General features: G+C 66.4%; 3 protein-coding genes across 6 annotated transcripts in view; 2 read left to right on the forward strand and 1 right to left on the reverse strand.

Moving 5' to 3' along the window:
- Window positions 1-154: 154 nt before the first annotated feature.
- BMP1 (bone morphogenetic protein 1) lies at window positions 155-18,696 on the forward strand. Of its 4 annotated transcripts, none has more exons than XM_068662504.1 (20): window positions 156-437; window positions 7,331-7,444; window positions 7,529-7,651; window positions 7,740-7,857; window positions 8,649-8,827; window positions 8,931-9,036; window positions 9,316-9,440; window positions 10,957-11,072; window positions 11,298-11,400; window positions 11,782-11,898; window positions 11,982-12,127; window positions 12,856-13,051; window positions 13,140-13,265; window positions 13,368-13,528; window positions 13,683-13,863; window positions 17,004-17,129; window positions 17,201-17,328; window positions 17,415-17,628; window positions 17,742-17,992; window positions 18,206-18,696. In XM_068662504.1, exons 1-20 carry the CDS (start codon window positions 299-301, stop codon window positions 18,338-18,340), a joined length of 2,904 nt encoding a protein of 967 aa, XP_068518605.1. In that variant the 5' UTR covers window positions 156-298; the 3' UTR covers window positions 18,341-18,696. The 4 variants fall into 4 exon arrangements, with proteins under 4 accessions (XP_068518604.1, XP_068518605.1, XP_068518606.1 ...); XM_068662502.1 differs by lacking the exon at window positions 156-437 and adding an exon at window positions 6,868-6,913; XM_068662503.1 differs by having other exon boundaries at window positions 155-437; window positions 7,331-7,651.
- Window positions 18,386-24,190, forward strand: part of SLC39A14 (solute carrier family 39 member 14) — a 30,982-nt gene continuing 25,177 nt past the window's right edge. Inside the window, exon 1 of the mRNA XM_068662513.1 lies at window positions 18,386-18,404. The gene's annotated coding sequence lies outside the window, so the exon portion shown is untranslated. The remainder of the gene's footprint in view (window positions 18,405-24,190) is intronic.
- Window positions 19,354-23,724, reverse strand: PHYHIP (phytanoyl-CoA 2-hydroxylase interacting protein). Its single transcript, XM_068662433.1, has 5 exons — window positions 23,569-23,724; window positions 22,415-22,611; window positions 21,443-21,617; window positions 21,074-21,191; window positions 19,354-20,923 (listed from the first exon to the last, which is right to left on the reverse strand). The coding sequence occupies exons 2-5, from the start codon at window positions 22,577-22,579 to the stop codon at window positions 20,389-20,391; spliced, it is 993 nt and encodes a 330-aa protein (XP_068518534.1). The 5' UTR covers window positions 22,580-22,611; window positions 23,569-23,724; the 3' UTR covers window positions 19,354-20,388.

Below are 24,190 nucleotides of genomic sequence, written 5' to 3' on the forward strand. Positions count from 1 at the left end.
TGGCCCCGCTCCCAGCCCTGCGCCCGGCGGGGCTGCAGGGGCCGAGCTCCGCTCTTGAACCCGCCCCCGCCAGATCTCATTTCCCTAAAAAAAAAAAAAAAAAGAGAGAGAAAAAAAAAAAAAAAAAAAAAAAAGCAGAAGAAGAAAAAAAAAAAAAAAGAGCGAGGGAGCGAAGAAGGGAAGGAAAGAAGGGGAAGAGAAGGGAATTTTTTTTAAAAAAAAAGCAAAAAAAAAAAAAAAAGCCCAAAGCCAAAAGCCTCCCGCCTCTCTCCCCTGCCCGCCCGCTGCCCGCAGAGCCATGGCCGGGCTGCGGAGCTGCGGGCTGCTCCTCTGCCTGCTCCTGGCCCGGGCCATGCACGTCCCCGACTATTCCTACGTGCTGGAGGAGGAGGAGGAGGACCCCGAGCCCCTGGACTACAAGGACCCCTGCAAAGCCGGTGGGGCAGGGGGATGCGCGCCGGGGCGGCCGGAGGGCGCAGACAAAGGGGAGCGCGCGTGGGTGCCGCGGGAGCGTGGGTGGCACGGGGCGAGCGTGGGGTGGCCGTGGGGTGGGGGGGGAGCCCGGGTGGCCGTCGGTGGCCGTGGGTGGCTCTCGGTGGCCGTGGGTGGCCGTGGGCGAGCGCGCACCCCGCGGTTTGGCGAGGGGAAACTCGGAGCCGGGGGGTTGCGCTCCGAGCGGGGAGCGCACGGGGGGAAGGGGGGGGGACCCGCTTGGCACCCCGTTTTCTCCGCCTGGCCCCCGCCGTGCCGCAGGCTGGCAGCGGTCCCTAGAAGCCCCCAGCCCACTCGAGCCCCCCCCCCTCCCAAAGTGCCAGCGGGGCGAGGGCCGGAGCCAGGCTCGGGGCTGGAGCAGCCACGGGGAGGTTTCGGTCCCGGCCGCGCCGCCGCCGTCCCGGGACGCTGGGTTTTGGCCCCCGGGGGGGTTTGTCCCCCGGGCCGGCCGCTGTCGGTGCCCCCCCCGTGGGGAGTTTGTTACCTCGGTGCTGGCTCAGGGCATTGCTGAGCTGTTATTCATGGCTTGGAAGCGGCCGGAGGCCCCAGGCTGGGCGCCATGGGGAGACGGTCCCCGGCCGCGAGGGCGAGATAAAGGGGGCGAAAGGACAGGACCGAGGGGAGGGGGGGGGAAACTGAGGCACGGCAGGGGAACCCCCCCCCAACCCAGCGCTGAGCGCGGAGGCGAGGGTTTGTGCCTGGCGGCTCGGGGCTGCAGGATCACGTTTCTCTTTAATGGCATTGTCTGCGCTGGAAGGCGGCTGTTGCTCCAACTCCGCGTCTCCATGAGGGCTTTTTTTCGGGCCAAAAATCCTTCCCTTCCTGCCCTCCCGGGCTGAAACAGCTCGGCTTGCAAAACCGTCCGGGCACAGCCGGCTGGAGCCTCCGCTCCTCTCCCACCCGGCACCCAGGGGGGGGCTTCACCCACCGCCCAACCCGGCCCCCCAAGGGGGGTCCCCGCTCCTCGCCCCGCTCCCACGCGCCCCGAGCCCCCTGACCCTTCCCTCTCTGCCTTCCCCTCCTGCCTTTACGAGCTCCTCATGTGCCTAATTCAACCACGGAGCCTTTCCCCGGGGGGCACTGGGGGGGATCAGGCACGGCAGGGGGAGAATTTGGGGAGAATTGGGGTGGGCGCCGCGTCCCCCCCCTCCCGGCATCCTGGAGATGTTTTTCCCTCGGGGATTTGGGCAGCGCCGGAAACAGCTGAGCGCCGAGGCCTCGTCCCGTGTCAGGGGAAGCAGCACCGGGAGAGGGATTTGGGGTTTTTCTGCACGTTTTTTACACCAGGGGAATCCTGAGGCCGCTCGTGCCCGCAGCCACCCCCGGGGCGATGCCACCAGCTCGGTGCCAGCTCCTCGGGTGCCAAAATGGGACAGCGGCGAGCCACGGCCCTTGGGGAAAGGGATTTAGCCGTGGCCCTGCTTCCAAAGCCAGCGGGATATCCGGGGTGTGGGGGGGGTCCAACACCGGGGTCGCATCCTGCCCGTGGTCCCAGCGGGATGCCCGGGGACGGCACCGGTGTCGCTGCCGCTGGAGGAGCCGCTCCGGTTGTGTTTGCTGACCCCACAGGAGCACCAACCAAACCCACCCAGCCCTGATGGTCGCGCTTGGCTTCCCCCCAGGGACCCCCCCAGCACCCACAGAGCGGGGACAACATGGGGGGGACCCGGCTAACCGCGACCTACTGCCCCCTCTCATTGGGGTGGGGGCTCAGAGGGGCACGGGCACGGCACCGCCAGCCCGCAGGGTGACAGCAGAGCCTCGGGACGGGGGCATTGGGGTGATTTTTTTGGGGGGCCACAGCACCGGGACGGGGGTCTCGAGCTTCCCAGCCGTGCCTGGAGCGCTCTGGCTGCGTCCGCTTGGGGTTTCACCTAGATTACACTTTCCAGGCGTAGTCAGCGGAGGCTACTGGTTGCAGTCACACTTGTCAGGGTGCCCGAGAATATTTTCCAGCCGTTATATGTCACTTATTCAGGCCGGCTAAAATCCACCCGCCGAGCCGGGGCCGGCGGGAGGCCTGGGCTTTGGGGCCGGGGGCGGCGCGGAGACCTTGTAAATCTCAGCCCGGTGCCGGGCTCGGCTTTATCCTTGTGCACTCACCCGTTCGGCGCGGCGGCGGGGGGCCGGGGGTGTGCTGGAGGGGGGTTTAGGGGGCTGCAGCCCCCCTTGGGAAAGCCTCCCGCTGCTGGTTCACGTGGCGGGAGCTTCCCAAACGGGTCCGGACTCGGGGCTGGGGAGCACAGGGCTGTAGGGTGGGCGAATCCCACATGGGGATGGCGAGGGGAGAAGCGCAGGAGGCGGCGAGCTCGGGTTCAGCTTGGGAAGGGATTCAGGGGAGGCTGGGCTCCGTCCCGGAGGCTCTGACACGCTGGAGGTTTTAGGATTCGCCGAGCCCCAGAGGAGGCTTTCTCCTCGGCTCGCTGTCACGGAAGAGGAGCAGGAGGAAAATCCTCCCCGGCAGCGATCCGACCGTGCCTCCGGCTCCCAACCTGCCCCCAAACCTTCACGAGCTGTGTTTAGTAGGGGTCGGGCTCCCCCCAGAGCTCCTCAGGACCCCTGTGCCGACCCCATCAGCGCCCAGCCCCTTGGAGAGGGGTGCTGTGCCCGGGCAGGATGCGCTTCGCCCTGCTTCTCCCCTTCCTCTGGGTGCTGAGCTGGGGGATGGCTCTGCGGCTGGGTGTCCCACAGCATCCCCACCACCCTGGGGGGCTGCAGGAGGAGAGCGTCCCCCTCCCCGTGCCTCAGTTTCCCCCCTGGCCGCAGCGGGGCCGTGCTCTGGCCGGGCTCCCGGCGTGGCTGCGAGGCTGAATTCCCGTATTGTGCCCGCTGCGCTCTAGGAAGGTGCTTTGGGAAAGCAAATATTCCTCCCCCCGCCGCCTGCTCGGCCGGGGGGCACCGGGAGAGGGGCTGAGCACCGTGCCCAGAGGGGACTCAAGGCTCAGGATCCGTCCCCCTGGGGTCCCTGCGGGGTCAGGGGGTGCAGGATGAGGCCTCGACCCCCCCCCCACCGTGGTGCTGCGCTCCCGGGGATGCTCAGCACCTCTCCCCTTCCACCCGGCTATGAGACCCCAAGGCGAGGGGGTCCCGGGGAGGTCCCAAGGGGGTCCCGGGGGGGGTCCGAGCGCGGCGCCCACTCCTCCTGCCGCGGCCCCGGCGTGTTTTGCTGCTCGCTGCGGGTGCAGCTGGGCTGGCGCGAGGCAGCGAGGGGGAGGCGCGAGGAGCATTCCTCACATATTTAACGGCTCCGCCGAGCCAGTGGGATGCTGCCCCGGTGACTCCGAGGCTTTACGACCCCGGAGGCTTGGCCCAAGCCCGGGATGCACCTTTTGAAACCTCACTCCTCCGGCCGTGCCCCGGTGACGCCTCCTCCGTGCGTGGCCGGGGCAGCGCGGCTCGCTCCCTGCCTCCAAACCCGCTCCCAATTTGGTCCCTGGATGGCCCCGGAGCGATGCTCGTGGTCCACAAGGACTTGGAGGCAACGGGATGGCCGGGCTGAGCCTGCTCCTTGCTCCTGAGCACGGGCTGGTTGATGCCCATCACCCCGGATCCGTGGATATCCATGCACCAAGGGGAGCCCGGCCTCATCGGACTTTTTTGGGGGCTCTTCGGAGCCAGGGCGCAGCGCACGGAGCCTGGTTTGCCCCAGACTGCCCTGAAACATGATCCCGTCCTGTTTATCTGCACGCCCTCCCCTGCCAAGGTTTCTCCCCGTCGATCTGTTTGCTTTTGCGCGCTCGCCAGAACATCGCGTTCGCGCCCCGGGCTCGTGGGGGCTCCTCCGCAGGTTGGGTTGTGCCTGCAAAAACCTGGGGCTCGGCCCGAAATCTTGGTGATGCCCTTTGTCAGAAGGCCAGGGGGACCCCTTCCTTCTCCTGGCCTCGAATATGAAGGATGCTGAGCGCCTGCATCCCCAGAGAGGGGTGCTGAGGGGACGGGGGACCCTCGGGGACAGCCACGGAGCCGTGCGCACGGGGAGGGGGTCGTGCCCGCGGCGTCAGGATGGGGGGCAGAGGGGGCTGGCCTGCATCCCAACGTCAAACTTTGTTTGTCTCGCTCGTCCCCGGGCTTACGTCACCCTCGCAGGAACCCAAAACCAAAAACACAGCGCAAAAAAAAGTCAAACAACAGGGGCTGAGTTATCTCCCCGCGAGGATCCGGCCCCGCCGGGGTGTGCGGGAGGCTGGGATAGGCAGATTGGGGGCTTTTTTTTTGGGGTGCTGGCTGTGGCACGGGGGGGACGCCACCTTCTTGGCCTCCCCAGCAATAATAGGACGGGTGTGGGGTGCGTGGGGGGTGCCTGATGGGGACACTGAGGCTCAGGGTTGGGGTCGGGATGCTGGGGACACGGTGACACCTTGCAGGGGTGCCGGGGAGCTCGGTGGGAGCCTCTCCAGCAGGTCCCAAAAGGTTTGGGAGCAGCAGGGACGTGCAGGGCCGGCCCCTTCCCTGCTCCCACCCCCGGGGACGAGGCTGGGGACATCACGCCCCGAGCGTCCCCGTGGCCGGCGCGTGGCCTTGGAGCCAACGCTCCCTCTGGCACCGCCGCGGCTCAGGACCTTGCCCCGAAATTCTGCAACCCGCGGCGGCCCCCGCGGCACAACCACAACCTCCCGGGCTGGGGACGGCACCGGGGACACCCCGGGAGGTCCCCAAAACTTTGGGGACCACGGCGGGGCGAGGGGGCGAGGGCGAGGGCGCCGTGCTGCAGCTCCCGTTTTCCCCGGCTCCTACGTGAGCCGCGCCGAGCCTTGGCAGCTCCTCGCCGCCCGCGGCGCTGGGATGGGGCCGGGCTGACTCAGGGACCTCTCCTGCCCCGTCAGCCCCGGCACGGCGCCTTCGCCCCCGCATTTATTTATTTAATTTTTTTGGGGGTGGGGGGGGGGAAAGGAACAAGGAACAAGTCTCAGCAGCAGCCCCTCGGAGGGGTTAACGGGGAGTTTTGGCACCACGGGGAGCCCCCTCGGTGAACGGGACGCTAGGGACAGGGGGGAGGGATGGGGTTGCCTTTTGGGATGGTCCCTGGGGAGCGCTGGGCTCGGCCCGGCGGGGAGGAAGCGCCCAAACCCCAAACCAACGTGGACGTTTCTAAAAGCAACGCTTTGGGCTGGCCCTAACGTGGCCTTAAAGGGATCGCGGCCGGGCCACCTCCGCTCGCTCCTCCAGCCCCGGGGCGGAGACGGCCCCGAGTGGGAAGCCGCTTTTTTCCCCGGCCGGGAGGGGAATTTGAGGGGGGAAATTTGGGGAATTTCAGTGGCTGTGGCTTTTTTTTTTTTTTTCGAGCTCTGTCCAGGTCCAGCAAGCAGCCGGGCTGCCTCGCGCCGGCTCGGAGAGCAGCCCCACGGCCCCGCGCTCGCCTGCCCGGCTCTCTCACGTATCCCAAATCCCTCACATATGGTTTCTATATCACTTGGCTCCGCCGGCGCTTGCTCCGCCGTAAGCGAGCTTAACTTTCCCTTGTCTTTCCATGCGCCTCTTGGCACGGGCTGCTCGGCCCTCGCGCGCCCCGGGGCCTCCCCGTGCAGCCCCCTCGGACACGGGTCCCCCCCCGGCCCCGGATCCTCACCGGGGTTCTCCAGGAGATCGGGAGATCTGCCTCTAGGCGAGGGGTTCCTTCTGTTGGGGTGCTCCTACCGGCTGGCCAGGGGTGGAAACAGCTCCAAAATGTGGCTCTTTCACCCCAAAGCGCTCTGTGCTGTCTGCAGAGAGGGGTTTGGGCTCGGGGCTGGGCAGGGTTGGGGTGTCGGGGCTCATCCTTTCGCCTCCCCGTGCCGGTGGCCGTCGCTTCCGACCTCTCCACGCTCTCCTAATTGTCCCGCCTGGCTTTTGTAATTAGTGGCTCTTTTGGGATCCACTTGTTAATTGCTCGGAGCGCGAACTTGGCACCGCTCCCTCCGGCCAGCGAGCCGCTCCAGCACCCGATTTCCCCCCCCATTTATCTCCCATTCCCCTACCCTCAACCCCTTCCTTGGGGAGGGGGCACCACCGAGGGCAGGGGGTGCCCGGAGCCCCCCGCGTGCCCCCGCTGCGGCACGGCCCCGACCAGGAGCCCGTTTCCACCTCTCCACCCGCATCCAGAGCCTGGCAGGGCGCACGCCGTGACCTCAGCCAGCCCTCGCGCCCGGGCCGTGGCGTTTCCGAAAAAGCCGGGTCCCCTGGGAGGGGGGGGGCAGCGGCGGCCAAGTGCTGATGCCGGGGGCCGCATCCTGCAGCGTTGACTCACAGCGAGGCCGCGGAGAGCAGGAGGGCTCAGAGGAGGAGGAGGAGGAGGAGGAGGAGGGGGAGGAAGGGCTGCGTCCTCCAAGCGGTGCTCCCCGAATTGCCGGCGCGGGCAGAGCTCTGCGCCCGAGGGTGCCGGGGAGGCGCTGGAAGGACGCACGGCCCCGGCAGATGGACGGACAGACGGACGCCTCTCGGGCAGGTCCGCTCCTGCCGGCGCTGGGGCTCGCCCCGTGCCAGGGCACAACCGGGGCCAGATGGTTTCACCGGGCCCTGGCAGATGCCTCGGAGGTCGTGCCGGCGTCCCGGGGCTGTGGCAGCTCGCCGGGGCTCCCAGGAGCAGCCTGGGGTTGGAGCAGTTCCGCGAAGTGAAAAAAAAAATAAAAAAAATAATCATAGAAAGCCTAAAAAGTCCGGGCCTGGGCTTTATGGGAAGCAGATGTCGGCGCGGGGCTGGCTCCAGCTGCTGGGAGCGTCGGCACCGTGGGGAGCAGGGGAGCCCGGCCGGCACCACGCTCGCTTTGCAGTTAAAGGAGAAGGAGGAGGAGGAGGAGGAGGAGGAGGAGGATGAAGATGCTCCCCCCTCGTGCCCCCTAACCCCTTGTGTCCCCCCCCCCAGCCGCCTTCCTGGGGGACATCGCCCTGGACGAGGAGGACCTGCGGCTCTTCCAGGTGGAGCGGGTGGTGGACCTGGCGCACCGCACCATCACCCGCCTGCCCAACAACTCCTCAGGTACCCCCCGCAGCCCCTCACGGCCCCATTCCTCATGTTTGGGGGGGGGCAAAACCCGTGCTCACCCCCTCCCCATCCTCTCAGGGAGCCCCCAGGCGCGGAGCCGGGGCCGGCAGCGGGCACGGAGCCGCCGCGCCGCCACCTCGCGCCCCGAGCGAGTGTGGCCGGACGGGGTCATCCCCTACGTGATCAGCGGCAACTTCAGCGGTGAGTGCTGGTGCCAGGGCACTTGGGGGGGCTCGGCGTGCCTCAGTTTCCCCCCCCAAACACCTTGCTGACGGCTCCCCCCCCGCAGGCAGCCAGCGAGCCATCTTCCGGCAGGCCATGCGGCACTGGGAGAAGCACACGTGTGTCACCTTCCTGGAGCGCAACGACGAGGACAGTTACATCGTCTTCACCTACAGACCCTGCGGGTGAGCGCCGGGGGTCCCAGCACCCAATCCTGCACCCCCCCGGGGTCCCCAACCCAATCCTGCACCCCCCCGGGGTCCCCAACCCAAGCCCATCCCCGCAGCGGGGGTCCCTTGGGTGGCACTGGGGCGAGCGGCCGGTGCGCACGCAAAAGGGGGCTCGTGCAGGGCTAATTAAGGGGGTTGGTTAATGAGATTTGTCACCCAGCTGCCCACGCAGCCCTTCGCCCGGGTGGTCACAACCCCTCGGAGGCTCCCGGTTTGGGGCTGAGGGTTGTGGCACTGCCCCAGCCCCGGCACACGCCAAAGGAAACAGGGGTTTGGAAAGGAGCGCCGTCCTCACGCGGCCAAGCAGCTGGTGCCGAGGAGGCTTCCCCGTGCGGGTTTCGGCTCGGGGGTGGTGCTTTTCCCCCCTCCCAGGGCACAAATCCTGAGCCCGGTGTGGTAAATGGGGTTGGAAGTGCCGAGATGCTGGGCTGGAGCCCACCGGGAGGCAGCCAGGGTGCCGTGCCGTGCCGTGCCGTGCCGTGCCGTGTCGTGCCGTGCCGTGCCGGTCTCCAGGCAGAGCTGAGTTTTCGGGTTTTCGGGCAGCTCTGGAGCTCCAACGTGGGCAGGAGGAGGCAGGAGGAGGCTGAAGCTCCCGCGGAGGCTGCGGGGATTATTTCCAGATGCTCCGTGCCCAGCACGGGGGAAGCTGAGGCACCCACGTCCTTACCCAGGAGGGCACCAGGCTGCATGGGGCTCACCCAGGGTCCCCTTTTATTTTTTTTTTTTTCCCCCCCCTCCCTCCCCAGGTGCTGCTCCTACGTGGGCCGCAGGGGCGGGGGGCCGCAGGCCATCTCCATCGGCAAAAACTGCGACAAATTCGGCATCGTGGTGCACGAGCTGGGCCACGTCATCGGCTTTTGGCACGAGCACACGCGCCCCGACCGCGATGACCACGTCTCCATCGTGCGCGAGAACATCCAGCCAGGTAGGGAGCAGCCTTCCTCCTCCTCCTCCTCCTCCTCCTCCCCAGGGAGGGCACACGGATGAAGCGGGGGGGCCCTCACCATCCTGCCTGCCCCCCCCCGCAGGGCAGGAGTACAACTTCTTGAAGATGGAGCCGGAGGAGGTGGAGTCGCTGGGCGAGACCTACGATTTCGACAGCATCATGCACTACGCCAGGAACACCTTCTCCAGGTGCGTGCCCAGGTTTTAGGACCCTGCCCTAAAAAATTCGGGCTCCCTCCCACCTGTGCCAACCCCTCGCTGCCCCCCCTGCACCCCCTCATTTTGCCCTGCGCTCTGTCCCATCCCTTGGGCAGCTCCGGATCCCTCGGGACGGGGACGGGGCGCCCTGCAGCGCACGGCCCCGCTGACTCACCCCCTCCTTCTTGCAGCCTTTTAATCCCCCCCCCGGCTGTTTTTTAGCAGCCCGGTGCTTTTCCAGCTCAGCCTCTCCCTGCTCTCTCTCCCCAGGGGCATTTTCCTCGACACCATCCTGCCCAAATATGATGTGAACGGGGTCCGGCCAGCCATCGGCCAGCGCACGAGGCTGAGCAAAGGAGACATCGCCCAGGCCCGCAAGCTGTACCGCTGCCCCTGTGAGCACCCCACGGGGGCCGGGGGGGCTTCACCGGGGTGGGGAGCGCGGGGGGTGAGCGTGCACGGGGCTGTGTGGGGTGGGGGTGGCTCTGCTTTCACCCCGAGCCCCGATGAAGGAAGGGGTGCTGGTGGGAAGATGCTCCCCGGGGTCGTTTTCCCCATCTAAGAGAGTGCAAAAATTGTTCTCTGAATGCAGTGGATTTTTTTTTGGGTCCTCTGAGAGCATCCTCCAAGGAAAGAGCATCCCGAAAGAGCTGAGCATCCCGAAAGAGCTGAGCATCCCAAAAGAGCAGGGCATTCCCTGAGAGCAGAGCATCCCCCAAAAATCAGAGCATCCCCAAAATCAGAGCATCCCTGAGAGGAGAGCATCCCAAAATCAGACATCCCCAAAATCAGAGTATCCCCCAAGAGCAGAGCATCTCCAGAATCAAAGCAACCCCTAAAGAACAGAGCATTCCCCCAAAATCAGAGCATCCCCCAAAATCAGAGCATCCCAAAAGAGCAGAGCATCCCCCAAAGTCAGACATCCCCCAAAATGAGACCATCCCACAAGAGTAGAGCATCCCCCAAAATCAGAGCATCCCTGAGAGGAGAGCATCCCAAAATCAGAGCATCCCCCAAAATCAGAGCATCCCCAAAATCAGAGCATCCCCCAAGAATAGACCATCCCAAAAGTGCAAAGCATCCCCTAAATCAGACATCCCCCAAATCAGAGCCCCCAGCTCCCCGGGTCCCCCAGCTCCAGGGGCTGCAACATCTGCCAGGAGTTTGGCGCCCCGCTTAATTCCAGCGACTAATTAGCAGCCTGGAAGAGGGGACGCCTTTGTGAGAGGCCCCCCGGCAGCCAGCCCTGCCGCGGGAGCTCCTGCTCGGGGGCTGCGAGCTCCTCGCTCCAGCCGAGCAGGAAAAGTGATTAGTTCTGATTTTTTTGGGGGAAAAAAAAAAGAAAAAAAAGCTCAAAAAGCACCTCCGCAGCTTTCCCTTCCCTTTGTTTCCACTGCGAAGCTCGGAGGGGAAAAAAGGCAGCGAGCCCAGCTTTCGAGCCTCTTTTCCTCTCCGTTTCACCTCTAATCTCGCGTCCCCAGTGCCCCCCCCCCCCCTGAGCCCCGATGTGATGGGGAGGGGAGGGGGGGGGGGTCCTGCTTTGGCCCCGCGACAGCGCACGGCGGCCGCGGCACCATGTGGCTTCCAGATGGCAGCGCTGGGCTGGATCCAGCCCTACAGACCTGCTCCGAGCCCGGGCTGCGAGCCGGGCCCCCCCCCTGCATCGTGGCAGGGCGTGGGGGGGGCCCCCGAGATGGTTCCCGGGGGGGGACGTGGCTCTTGTCGGGGTGCCCGGAGCGTCGCCAGGCACCGCCGGCACCTCCTGCGCCCATGATGTGGGGGTTTTATGGGGTGGGGGAAAGGATGGAGGGGGTTGTGTCCCGTGGGGGCTCGTCCTGATGCTGGGGGGGGGCTCCCCCTGGATCGTTTTGGGGGCTGATCCCATCCCTGCCTCCCCCCCCCTTCTCACAGCCTGCGGGGAGACGCTCCAGGACAGCCAGGGCAACTTCTCCTCGCCCCAGTTCCCCAACGGGTACTCTGCCCACATGCACTGCGTCTGGAGGATCTCCGTCACCCCCGGAGAGAAGGTACCACCCCGCCTCCCCCTGCGCCCCCCCCCTCCCAATCCCATCCCCCCCAGCTCCCAAATTTGGGGTCCCCCTACCTCGCCGTGCCCCGCAGCAGCAGGATGCTGGCGGCGAGGTCCCGGTGCCACCGCCGGCACCGCCGCACGGAGCCCCCGCGTGGCACGGGGGTTTGGGGGGGGGGGGGGGCTCACACCACGCTTTCTTTCCCCCCCCCCTCGACCTCAGATCATCCTGAATTTCACCACCCTGGACCTCTACCGAAGCCGGCTGTGCTGGTACGACTACGTGGAGGTGAGAGACGGGTTCTGGAGAAAGGCCACGCTGCGAGGTAACCGGGGCGAGGGGCTCCCCCTGCCCGTACCCCCCTGCCCGGCCGCCACGTGCCATTGCCCCAAGGGGGGGTGGTGGGGAAAAGCTGGCCCCCCGGGATGGTTATTACAGCAAATTTGGGGCGTTTGGGCTCCCAGCTCGTTAGGCTGTGCTAATTAAACCAGCGTGGATGATCCGGCTGGCCGGCACACCCCGTCACGCGCTCCTCCCAAGTGATTTCCACCGATTTTTCTCCCCCAAAAAAAGCATCGGAGAGGGTGGGGAGAAGCAGCTCTTTCCCTTTTTTTTTTTTTGGGGTGGGGGGAAGCAGCCCTGGGCCCCCCGGGTGTGTTGGCGGAGGGCGCGCGGCCGCGGCAGCCCAGCACCCCTTCATCCCCAGGCAGGTTCTGCGGCAACAAGCTGCCCGAGCCCATCGTCTCCACCGACAGCCGCCTCTGGGTCGAGTTCCGCAGCAGCAGCAACTGGGTGGGCAAAGGCTTTTTCGCCGTCTACGAAGGTAAAGGAAAGGTTTTTGGGGGTCCCCCGGGGTGCCGCGGGGTGTGGGAGCTCAGTGAGGGGGACGTTCGCCCGCCCTTGCAGCCATCTGCGGGGGGGACGTGAAGAAGGACAACGGGCACATCCAGTCCCCCAACTACCCCGACGACTACCGGCCCAGCAAGGTGTGCGTCTGGAAGATCACCGTCTCCGAGGGCTTCCACGTGGGCCTCACCTTCCAGTCCTTCGAGGTGGGTGCGCCAAAAACCCCCGGGAAGGGCGAAATCCCCCCCCTGGAAGCGCCTCGATGCGGCGCGTGGGGCAGCCTCCGAGCTGCCACCGGGGTGTCCCTGCTCCTTTTGGGTGCCCAAATCATTTTGTGGTCCCTCCGGGTGCCCAAATCCTTCCCTGGTCCCTCCTGGTGCCCAAATCCTTTCGTGGTCCCTCCTGGTGCCCAAATCCTTTCGGGGTCCCTCCTGGTGCCCAAATCCTTTCGGGGTCCCTCCTGGTGCCCAAATCCTTTTGTGGTTCCCCTGGGTGCCCAAATCCTTTCGGGGTCCCTCTGGGTGCCCAAATCTCTGCATGGTCCCCCTGGGTGCCCAAATCCTTCTGTGGTTCCCCTGGGTGCCCAGATCCTTTCATGGTCCCACCTGGTGCCCAAATCCTTCCCTGGTCCTCCTGGTGCCCAAATCCTTTCGGGGTCCCTCCGGGTGCCCAAATCCTTTCGTGGTCCCTCTGGGTGCCCAAATCCTTTCGTGGTTCCCCTGGGTGCCCAAATCCTTTCATGGTCCCCCTGGGTGCCCAAATCCTCTCCCGGCCTCACCGTGCCTCAGTTTCCCCAAGTGGGAGAACCTTTCCTGGCAGCTCCCGGGTGCGGGAACGGGGTGGGAGAAACTCACAGGACATCGAGGGGAGGCAGGGCGTTTTGGGGACGCAACGTGCCCAAAAACCGACACCCCGGGGCCCCCCTCCCGCCAAGATCGAGCGCCACGACAGCTGCGCCTACGACTACCTGGAGATCCGGGACGGCAGCAGCGAGGCCAGCAGCCTGATCGGCCGCTACTGCGGCTACGACAAGCCGGACGACATCAAGAGCACCTCCAACAAGCTCTGGATGAAATTCGTCTCCGACGGCTCCATCAACAAAGCCGGCTTCGCCGTCAATTTTTTCAAAGGTGGGCGCCCAAACCAGGTGGGGGGGAACCCGAAAACGGGGGGGGCGTCAGCCTTGCCCACCCGCTCAGCCCCCGTCCCCGTGCCCAGAGGTGGACGAGTGCTCGCGGCCGAACAACGGGGGGTGCGAGCAGCGCTGCGTCAACACCTTGGGGAGCTACAAATGCGCCTGCGACCCCGGCTACGAGCTGGCCTCCGACAAACGCCGCTGTGAGGGTGAGCGTCCCACCCCCCCAGTGCCTCCCAGTGCCTCCCAGTGCCTCCCAGTGCCTCCCAGTATGCGTGCCGGGAGCGTGACCCGTGCCTCCCGCCCTGCAGCCGCCTGCGGGGGGTTCCTCACCAAGCTGAACGGCTCCATCACCAGCCCCGGGTGGCCCAAGGAGTACCCCCCCAACAAAAACTGCATCTGGCAGCTGGTGGCCCCCACCCAGTACCGCATCTCGCTGCAGTTCGACTTCTTCGAGACCGAGGGCAACGACGTGAGTGAGCCCTGGGGGGGTCCCCACGCCCGCTGTGCCCCCCCCGGCTGGCCGAGGAGGGTGGCTGGGTGGCACGGGCACGCCACCAGCCCCGTGCCCCCCGTTTTTTCCCTCTTTTTTTTTCTCCCCCCCCCCCCAAATCCTTCCCCCGTAGGTCTGCAAGTACGACTTCGTGGAGGTGCGCAGCGGGCTGACGGCCGACTCCAAGCTCCACGGCAAGTTCTGCGGCGCCGAGAAGCCGGACGTCATCACCTCCCAGTACAACAACATGAGGATCGAGTTCAAGTCCGACAACACCGTCTCCAAGAAGGGCTTCAAAGCCCATTTCTTCTCAGGTAGAGCCCCCCCTGCGCTCCCCCTGCCCGCCCGCCTCCCCCTTTGCGCCCCCGCATCGCCGCTAACGCCCGCCCCTGGGGTGCAGTCCCCGCTCCACCCGGCCCGGGGAGGTGCTGAGGCTGTGCCCCTCGGGGTGCAATTCCCCGGGGGGGTCCCCGCAGCCCCCAGCCGGCTCGCCCCGAGCCCACACCCAGCCTCACAACACCTTTTGCTGCCCCCCTGAGCTTATTCTATTTCTTGGGTACCCTCTCGGTGCCCAAAATCCAGAGGGTGTCAGGCTCCAGCTGCAGCAGCAGAGGCTGGGGACAAGCTCAGCTTTTTTTTGGGGAGCACCAGCACCCCGGGACGGGCGCTGCACCCCGGGGGCTCCGTTGCTGCACGCCCCCCGCTACGCTGCACGGCCGCGGGCTTGCTCCGCTTCTGCCCCTGCGCCGCCAGCACCCTTGTGGCCCTCGTCCTGCTGCCACCCCGACGTCTCGGGTGTCCTAAAAACCATTCCCTGCTCCCTCCTCTCTGTTCTGTCCTCCTCTCCCGGTGCCACCCCGCCAGGAATTTGTGTCCCCAGAGCCGGGTTTTGGGGAGGGAGGGATGGGGACGCGGAGCAAACGGCGTCGCCAAAACCTCACCGCCCGCCCCGGGGCTGGGGGGCTTCTGTGGGACCCTCGGGCAAGAGAGGGTCCCCCCCGCGGCACGGCACCACCGAGGGCACCTCCGGGACCGAGCCGTGCGCTCGAGACGGGAGCCCAGGACCTCCTGCTGCTTTTTGGCCCCCGGCGAGGCCGTTCGGAGGGGCGGCACGGACGGTGGCCCCCCCCGCGGGGCTGGGGTACGGTTATCTCTGCTTTGTTTTGTGATTAAAACCAAGGCAAACGAGGTTAGCCCAGATTTCGGGAGCCGCCGCCGCCCTCTGGCAAAGAGACACCTCGGGGAAGCCCAGCAGCCGAGCGGGACCGCGGGGCAGCCGGGTGAGTCCCCCCCTCTCCGCGTTTCGGGCTCCTTCCCTCCCCCAGGGGGGGGTCCCTCCACCTTTTCCAACCTCCTGGGGGGCTCGTGGCGCTTCCCCAGGGCTTGTGCCACCCCCTGGGGGCTTCTCCTGCCACCTCGGTGCCACCAAAATCTCCTTCTCCATCCAGGTCTCGGGCTTTCCCGGCGGCAGGACCGTGCTGCAGGACCCCCCCCCCCCAAAAAAAAAAGGGTCTCTCGCAGCTCCGGGGCGCAGCATCCCCGCTGCGGCTCCTTTTTAGCCACTTGGGGGGGGGGTCCCTGCCCTCCGGCCACCCCGAGCCCCTCGGGGCCACCCATGGGGGCAGCGCTCGGCTGGCGCGTTACAGAAGCGGTCGCCGGGGGGGTCCGCCACGGTGCCGGCACCAGGTAGGTCCCCGGCCTTTGGTGGGTGTTTTTTGGTGCTGGGGGGGGCAGGCTGGGATAAAGGAGTGCTGAGGACTCGGAGCCAGCGGGCTTCTTCCCTCTCTCGCTCTTGTCTCGCCCGCCCAGGCTCCCTCCGTCCTTCCTGCAGGGCAGTGCTGCGCGCGCTCCCCCCTTTTGCTGGAGCTGCTCTCGTCCCGCCCGGCCCACCAGAAGCCCCCCTCCCACCCCCCAAAAAAAAAAAAAAACACAAAAAAACACACAAAAACAGGGGCTATTCCGCCTCGCTTCCTCGCCCAGAAGCTGGGAGACGGCAGGTTCCAGGCGTCACCGCAGGGCTCAGGGGCGCGCGCACGGCTCCCGATGGGTGGGGGGCCAGCTTGGGGCAGGACCCCCCCCCCCCCCACCTCATCCACCGGCTCTGGGAGGGATGCGCCCCCCCCCCACGGCATCGCCAACACCCCCGGGGAGCTGGGCGAGCTTGGCACAAGCTTGGCACGAGCTTGGCACGGGGCTCAGGTGGCCGGCACCGTGGGCGAGGAGGGGGCTGTGACACCCGACCCCCCCTGGCCGGACCCCAAATCCGGCTACCGTGGTGCTGGGCAAGCTGTGGGACGGTGACCGAGCCCTCGGGCGGGTGGTGGCCACCGGGAGGTAAGTACGGCCAGCCCGGGGAGCTGCCCAAAACCCTCCCCGGCATCCCCACGTCCCCCCCCCCAAGCCCCCCAGGCAGCGAGGAAGCCGACCAAAACCCATCCTCATCCTCCCCAAGGCTCCTTCATCTCCTCCTCCTCCTCCTCCTCCCCGCAGCCCTTGGGCGCACGAGGGGCTCGCGGGTCCCCTTCGGGTGCCCCCCCGTTCCCTGCCTGCTTGCCCGGCTGGCCGCTCTGCATGCCCCCCCCCCGGTGCCCGCCGTGCCCCCCGTCACATCCCCTTTCCCCACGTCTCATTGCAGAGAAGAAGCAGCAGCTGCAGCCCCCGAAATCTCGCCTGCCCGGCCTGAAGTTTCGCCTCCAGAAGCGGCCGCGGGGCCCCTCCTGAGCCGCGCCGTCCTCGCCACCTTTCTCAGGAACGCCGCGGCCCCCGGGCACCCTGCGGGGGCCGAGCAGAGCCCCCCACCCTCGGGCCGGCCCCGGCAGCCCCTTGCTTGACAGAACTGGTCGTTGGCCTTATTTTTATTATTTTTTTTTGGGGGGGGGGGTTTAAGCCCCTACCCCACCGCGCCGCCCCGGTCCCGTCGTTTTTTTCGCCTCCTCCGGTTCGTGGCTGTGCGGCTGACCTGGGGTTGTGTTTTTTTGTTGTTTTTTTTTTTGTCTCCCCCCCCCCCCCCCCCTTTTCCCCGTTTTTATCGTGTCTGTGACATTTCCTGTCGATGAGTAAAGAGGGACTCCCGCGTCCTGGTCTTTTCTTGTGCATCTTTGGTTGTCACTGTGTGTTTTTCTGCCTCCCCCCGTCTGTGCCAGCAGCAGGTAACGGTGGTGCCCGTGCGCGAGCCCGGGAGAGGAGGACCCCCCCCTCCCTTTCACACCCCCCGGAAAGGACGCCCCCAACCCGCTTGCTGCTGCCTTGCTTGGCTGCCCGCAGCCCCCCCAACCCCCCCCTGGCTGGGTTTGCTGGCTGGGCAGCAACATTTCGGGGCTCACCGGTGCTTCGGGCACGGCCACGCGGCACAGGGACCCCCCCCTTGCTCTCTGCAGCCCCCCCCTGTTTTTACCGGGCTGCCCCCTCGTTGTGCGCCCCGCTCAGCCCGCCGCACCCTCTGCTCTCTCCGCAGACAAGGACGAGTGCTCCAAGAACAACGGCGGCTGCCAGCACGAGTGCCTCAACTCCTTCGGCAGCTACGAGTGCCAGTGCCGCAGCGGCTTCGTGCTGCACGACAACAAGCACGACTGCAAGGAAGGTGGGTTTGCGCCCCCAAAAAATCACCCCAAATCTGTGCGCCCACCCCGAACCCTTCACTCTCCCCCGCAGCCGGCTGCAACCACAAGGTGACGTCCACCTCGGGGACCATCACCAGCCCCAACTGGCCCGATAAGTACCCCAGCAAGAAGGAGTGCACGTGGGCCATCAGCACCACGGCCGGCCACCGGGTCAAGCTGGTAGGGGCTGCGGGATGGGGGCGGCACCGGGTGGCACCGGGGCCGTGCCGTGCGCCGCCCCGCTGAGCCCCCACCCCGTGCCGCAGACCTTCACCGAGCTGGACATCGAGGCGCAGCAGGAGTGCACCTACGACCACCTGGAGGTCTACAACGGCAAGGACGCCAAAGCCCCGGTGCTGGGAAGGTTCTGCGGGGCCAAAGAACCCGATCCCATCATCTCCTCGGGCAATAAAATGTTCCTCAAGTTCGTCTCCGACAACTCGGTCCAGAAGAAGGGCTTCGAGGCCACGCACTCCACCGGTACCGGCCGCGGGGTTGGGGAAGCCTCCTTGGTTTTGGGGTGCTTTTGGAGGGGGGTGCCGTGCGGGGCTGGGGGGCCCTCCTAACCCCCCCGCTGTTGGCTTCTCCCCAAGTGTGCGGGGGCCAGATGCGTGCCGAGGTGAAGACCAAGGACTTGTATTCGCACGCGCAGTTCGGGGACAACAACTACCCGGGTGGCTCCGACTGCGAGTGGGTGATCATGGCCGAGGAGGGCTACGGCGTGGAGCTCATCTTCCAGACCTTTGAGATCGAGGAGGAGGCCGACTGCGGCTACGACTACATGGAGCTCTTCGACGGCTACGACGGGACGGCCCCGCGCCTCGGCCGCTTCTGCGGCTCCGGGGTGAGCTCGGGGAGCCGGGGTGGGGGAGAGGTGAGGGCGCACGCAGCCAGCTCAGCTCCCCCGGGGGGGTTTTTGGGGTTTTAAACGAGTTTCAACCCCCCCGTGCGTGGTGGGAAGGAGGCACCGCGATGCTTTTGCGCCTCCTGGCCACAAATTTTGGCACCTCCCCGGGATGCTGGTGGTGCTGAGCGCTCCTCTCCCCCCTCCTGGCAGCCCCCGGAGGAGATCTACTCGGCCGGAGACTCGGTGATGATCCGCTTCCACTCGGACGACACCATCAACAAGAAGGGGTTCCACCTTCGCTACACCAGCACCAAGTTCCAGGACACGCTGCACACGAGGAAATGAGAGCCGGCGGCCCCGGGCCCCCGCGCGGGCAGGGCAGGAGGAGGAGGAGGAGGAGGAGGAGGAGGGCAGGGAGGAAGGAAAGGGGCAGCGCCGCCACGCACAGACTGCACGGAGGAGCACACAGGCAACCTCAGCACTCAGACACGCGCGCACGGGGCGCCGGGGCTCGGGCGCCCGCGGGCACAAGGGCAAAGGGGGGGGTCCCCTGTGCCAGTGGCCGTCCCCCGGGGGCCGTTCGCCTCCCTCGGGCCGGCCGCAGCTCTCTGAATGTACAAACCAGTAACCGGGAAGAGCCCGCCACGCAGAAGGTGCTGTCTCTCTCTTGTAACGATGAAATAAATACTCTTGTACGTGGACACGGGGACGGCCCCAGCCTCTTTGCTCCGCCCGCGGCGCTGCCAGCGGAGCGTCCCCAGTCCTCCCAGTTCTCCCAGTTGGATTTTCACGGGGTGCCGGCTGCTGGAAGAAGCCGAGCCGAGCGCCGTGGCCGGACCCTGCGCTGCGTGGCCATCCCTGGGGCCATCTGCCGGATCCGGCACCGGCGGGTGCCACCGGTGCTGGCAGCTCCACCGCCCAGCCTGGGCGCACCCGGCAGCACACCCACGGCCCCACAAAGCCCTGGCTCCTTCTGCGGGGAGGCCGGGGCCGTGCGGAGCCCCCCCCCGTACCCAAACCAGATGGCTGGTGGGGGCGGCACGGCCCCCGCACCCGCCTCGCGCTCCCTCGTGCCTCGGCGCTGCGGCTCCGGGAAGGCAACCCGAAAGCGCGCCCCGCCGTCATGTGCTTGCTGCAAGGGGGGGGGTGGTGGCAGCAGGGGCTGCGAATTTCAGCTTGTGATGGGCACGAGGACGTCAGCTCCTGGAAGATTTTGGAGAGGGGGAGTGCCCCAAAGTGCCGAGCACAAGGGCAGCGGGGTGCCGTCCCCGCGTGCCACCCCGGAGCCGCGCGGGGCTCTCCGCACCCCTTCCTCCTGCCCTTCCCGCGGGCACAGAGAGGCGAGACACGGCCCCGTGGCGAGCGCACACAGTTTATTGATACACCGCCAGCACAGCACAGGGTTGCTCGGGGTCTGGGGGTTGTTCTCTTCTACCGTTACAGCGTGCATCGGGTACACAGAGACCGGGGAGCGGGCCGGCACGCGAGCGCCATGCTGCCGACGGCTCATGCTTGGTGGGGGCGGCAAATAGGGGGCGTGTGGGGGGGGGGGGACGGGGGCGCACGGATTTTCCCCCCCACGCACCCCGAGCACCGGCCCCCCGGCTCCTCCGGCTGCCTCCCGGGCTGTGGGGCCGGGGTTTGGGGCGGCAGAGCGAGGGCTGGGGCACAGAGCGAACACGGCACAGCGCTGCACGACACCACTGCGGACAGGCGGATCACGGCTGCGCCCCCCCCACCCCACCCAGAGCCCCCCTATCCCCCGGCTGATTTAGCGAGGGTTCCACTTCTCTGGCTGCAGGGTGAAGGCGGCTGGAGAGTCCCCGAGGCGCTCAGCACCCCCACGGGGGAGCTCAGCCGGGTCCGGGGGTCCGGGCGAGGGGCCAGGGTCCCCTTGTGCTTTTTGTCGGGAGCAAGGAGCAGTTCGAATCCGGGGGTGCTTGGAGCCTTCGTGCCGGAGCTGCCGCCCTCCCCGGCGGGGTGACAGCGTGGGGCTGGGCTGGGCAGGGCCCCCCCGCGGGCGGGAGGCAGGGCTGGGGCTCCCCAGGAGCTGCGGCGTGGGCTGGGGAGCCCCAGAGCCGGGAGGTGGGGGGGGGGGCTCCCCAAAATGAGGGCAGAGCTCGTGCCAACGAGGACGAGGACGGTCGGCCAGTCCGGGAGACGAAGGCTCCCTCCCTCGGGGCTCGGCTGGGGGGGCCCTCCCCAAAAAGAAGCGGGTGCCGCCGGGTCCCCCGCAGCTCCATGCGGCCCCATCCTCCTCCATAAGCAGCGTCCTTCGCAGAAGCACCCTGGAGAGGGGGTGGGGGTGGGCGCCGCGCTCCCCGTGCGCCCCCCGTGCGCCCCCCGTGCTCCAGCCCTGCCCGCAGCCGGCCCCCCCCCCCCTTTTTTTTCGCTTAACGCCCCACGCTGATGTTGCACGTCTTGCAGCTGGGGTCCTTTTTGGCGTTGGCGGTGGAGAGGCTCATGAGCTGGTGGCCGCTGATTTCCCCCAGCACGCCGAGGCTGAGGTCCACGGGCTCGGTGTAAATCACCTCCAGGATGCTGTCCTGGGCATGGCGGTACACCAGCTCGCCCTCCTCCACGCAGCACGTCAGGAACTTGTTGGAGGAAATGTCCAGCTGGGGCAGGCGCTCCCGGCAGAAGAGATCCCCCGAGGAACCCTTGGGTGCCAGGACCAGGACGACGTAGTGGTAGGCGGTGTACATGCAGTAGAAGTCCGCGAAGTAGAGGTTGGTGTTGGGGTTGAAGAGGCGCTGCGCCGGGATTTGGAAGCGGTAGCGGCCGTAGGGGGAGTCCTGGGGGGGCTGCCCGGTGTTGAATTCGGTGTTGCAGCTGAAGAAGATGCCGTGCAGCATCCCGCTGGTGGGCGAGCCGTGGCTGCCGCTGTTGTCCTTCAGCGACGGCTTCATCACGTTCCCGCAGTGCATCCTGCAGGGGGGCACGGGGTTTGGGGTGGCGGGGGGCGCACACACGCACACACACACGCACAGGGGCAAGGGGATAACGGGATAATAACGGCCTTCGTGGGGGGGTACCGAGGTGTTTGGGGGACTTTTTTTTGTTTTTTTTTGGGGGTACCTGACGTGCTGGAAGTACTCCTTGTGCTGGTTGCGGTAGAAGACGGAGAAGCGCAGCATGCGCCCGGCGATCAGCTCGGCTTTCTCCTGCAGCTGGGCCAGGTGCTCCTTGGCGTAATCTGGCAGCGGGGACGCACCGCGGGGAGGGGGGGGGGGACAAAAGCCATCAAGAAACGACCCCCCCCAACCCATATTTCCCCCTCCTTTCTCCTCTCTCTCTCTGCGCCCTGCTCGCAGCTCGCGCTTCCCACGCCGCCAACCTCCCACTCGCCAGCTGCCGCTCCGACCGGCCCAGCTTGTGCGAGCTCGCGGCTTCGCCCCCGTCCTCCCCAAATTTTTCCGAGCCCCCCCCCATGGTGTCCGTGCTCACCCCCGGTGCAGAACTCCACCGTCTCGCTCCAGCCGGACACCAGGTACTCGCCGTCGCTCTGCTTGACGGCCGTCTGCACCGCCACGCTGTACTCGGTGCGGGGGCTCAGGAACCAGTGCCCCCGCACCGTCATGGGCAGCGGCACCGCCTTGGCCACCAGCTTGGTGGGGACGTCCTGCGCCGAGGGGACAGGGGACAGCGTCACCCGGGTGCCCCCCCCCACCCCACAACCTTGTCCCTATTTCCCTCCCTCCTCGGTGTCCCTGCAAAATGTCCCCGATGCGGCTGCCGGGGACGCGGCACCGCGCTCGCCACCCGGCTGCTCGCTCCCCAACCCCAATTCCACCGCGCTTCCCGGTGACCCCCCTGCGTCCCCCTCCCTAAATTCACAACGAAAGCCCCCCCAGGGTGTTGGGGACCCCCGTTCCCGGAGGATGCTGGCTGTGCCAAGAGGGCAGCGAGCAGCACCGCAGTGCAGAGCCGTTTCTGTGGCAACGGCAGATGCTGAAGTCGGGAGACACGAAGAGGGGGGGGGAAAGGGAAAAAAAAAATAAAAAATATAGATATAAAAAAAAAAATAGCTTATTATCGGGGAGGAGACAAAAAAAAAAATAATGTTAAACATTAAATAGCGTCACCGTGGCAACCGCGCTGCTAAAAGCGTCCTGAATTAGTGACTCGGAGCCCGAGGGAGGAGGAGCGCGGGCGGCTTGCGCCTCCGCGGGGGCTCGGGGGGACCCCGGTCCCAATCCCGCTCCCAATCCCGGTCCCAATCCCGATCCCAATCCCAGTCCTCCGCACATCCCAGCTGGAAGGAGCCGGGTCATTTCCCAAACAATTCATTTTTGACCCCAAACCATCACGGGAGCGGGATTTATCGCGGTTCTCCCCCCCAAAAAAAAACCCTCCCGTGGGTGGAAGGAGAGCGGGGTCCCGGCACCCCCGAGCCCCCCTCCCCAAAACCCAGCTCACCCGGTGCTTGAACTTGTTGGAGTTCTTGTTCTCCTTCTTATTGAGGTCGATGAAGTAGTGGGTGACCCTCTCCAGGTCCCCCTTGTCCATGGCCCAGGAGATGCGGAAGGAGTCGCAGGTGATGTTGTTGATCTCGATGTTTTTTGGGGTGGAAAGCAGCTCCATGGCCGGCGAGGTTTGGGGAGGGGGCCGAGCTCCTAACGGGGGGGGCGGCAGCAAAGAGGTTGGGGGGGGGACGTTTGATGAGCACGGGGGGGAGACGGTGGCACAGATGGCAGCGGGGAGCGAAAAAAAAAAAAAAAAAGCCAAAAAAAGCCAGGAATAGGGAGCGGGGAGCAAATAAAAAGGGGGGGGGGGGGGGAAAAAAAAACCCGGCCGCTCCCCGGGACGCCGCGGGGGCCCCGGCCGAACGCCAGCGGGTGGGTCCGGGGTTTGCTCAACACCGGGTGGGGAGAAGAAAAACAAGGGGGGGGGAGAGGAGGGAGGGGAGGGTTTGGGATAATTGCACGCAAGAAGCTGGCACCGGAAAAGCTGGATCCGCCTTTGCCCTCGCCCGCGGCGGCGCCGTGCCTCAGTTTCCCCCCCCAAAAAAATAATGTTGATTTGCCCTAAAAATGCCCAAAATGTACACCCGCCGCTCACCACCTTTAGGGTAAATTTAGGGGTGCGTCAAGGTGGTTTGGGGAGGATTCCACCCAAAATTTCCCCCCCCCCGGTTTGGGGCACGGTGCTGGGCGCGTTTTTGGAGAGGACGCGGGGGCCCCGCTGTGCGCCGCGGGGTGGGGGCACGTGCCGCCAGCCCCCACCCACACCCCACAGCACCTCGCCCACAAACAGCCCCGAAACCCCCCCAAAACGCCCCCTCACCCACCTCGGCACCCACGTGGGGGGGCACCCACGTCCACGCCCCCCCCCTCCCACCCTCCCACCCCCTTTCTCTTTGCGCTCCGCTTGCCCCCGCATCCCCACGGCGATCCCACTGTGCCACCCCCCCGCCACCCCATGGGACCCCCCCAAAACCCTCCCCATGGGGCCAAAAATCATAAATTGGGGGGGGGGGCAAAGGGATAAATGCCCACCGCCCGGTGAGGGGGGGGGATGCCCGCGCATCGCCGTGACCCCAAAATGCTGGGGATGGGGGGAGAGGCCCTTACCTGGCCGTGCCTGGGGGGGGGCTGCGAGGTGCCAAGGGGGGGGGGGTCCAAATGGAAAGGGTGTGGGGGGGGGTCCCCAAAAAGGGCTGGGAGGGGAGCGGGAGCTGAGCTGGGGCTGCTCTGCGCCTCCGATCCTCCCAGGCGGCTCGGAAATAGCAAACACCCTACGGAGGGGAGGGAGAAAAAAAAAAAAAAAAAAAAAAAAAAAAGGAGAGAAATGGGAAAAAAAAAAAATTAAAAAAAATAATAAAATAAATCAAAGCGGCGTGGAGGAGAAAATGGGGGGGGGGGGGAACCAATGGGGCCGCGAAGCGTCAGGCGCCGAGCCCCCCGCGTGCGCCCACGTAAAAGGGGGGGGCGTGTGCGGGCACACGCGTGTGTAGGGCCGTGGGGGGGTGTGCACGGCCCCCCCCCGGGCATTATAGGGCTGGGGGCACCCCTGGGGGTGGTTTTTTTTTGGGGGGGCTGCGCCCACCCCAAGATATGTGTGGTCCCCTGGTAGTGTCCAAAAGAGGGGTGGGGGGTGATTTGTGTGTGGGATTGGCTTTTTTTTTTTTTTGGGGGGGTGAGGAATTTTAGGGGGGGGTCTGCAGCCCCCCCCCCCATAGCCCCCCAAAGCCCC

The sequence above is a fragment of the Anas acuta genome, chromosome 27 (assembly GCF_963932015.1).
Source record: "Anas acuta chromosome 27, bAnaAcu1.1, whole genome shotgun sequence".
NCBI lineage: Eukaryota > Metazoa > Chordata > Aves > Anseriformes > Anatidae > Anas > Anas acuta.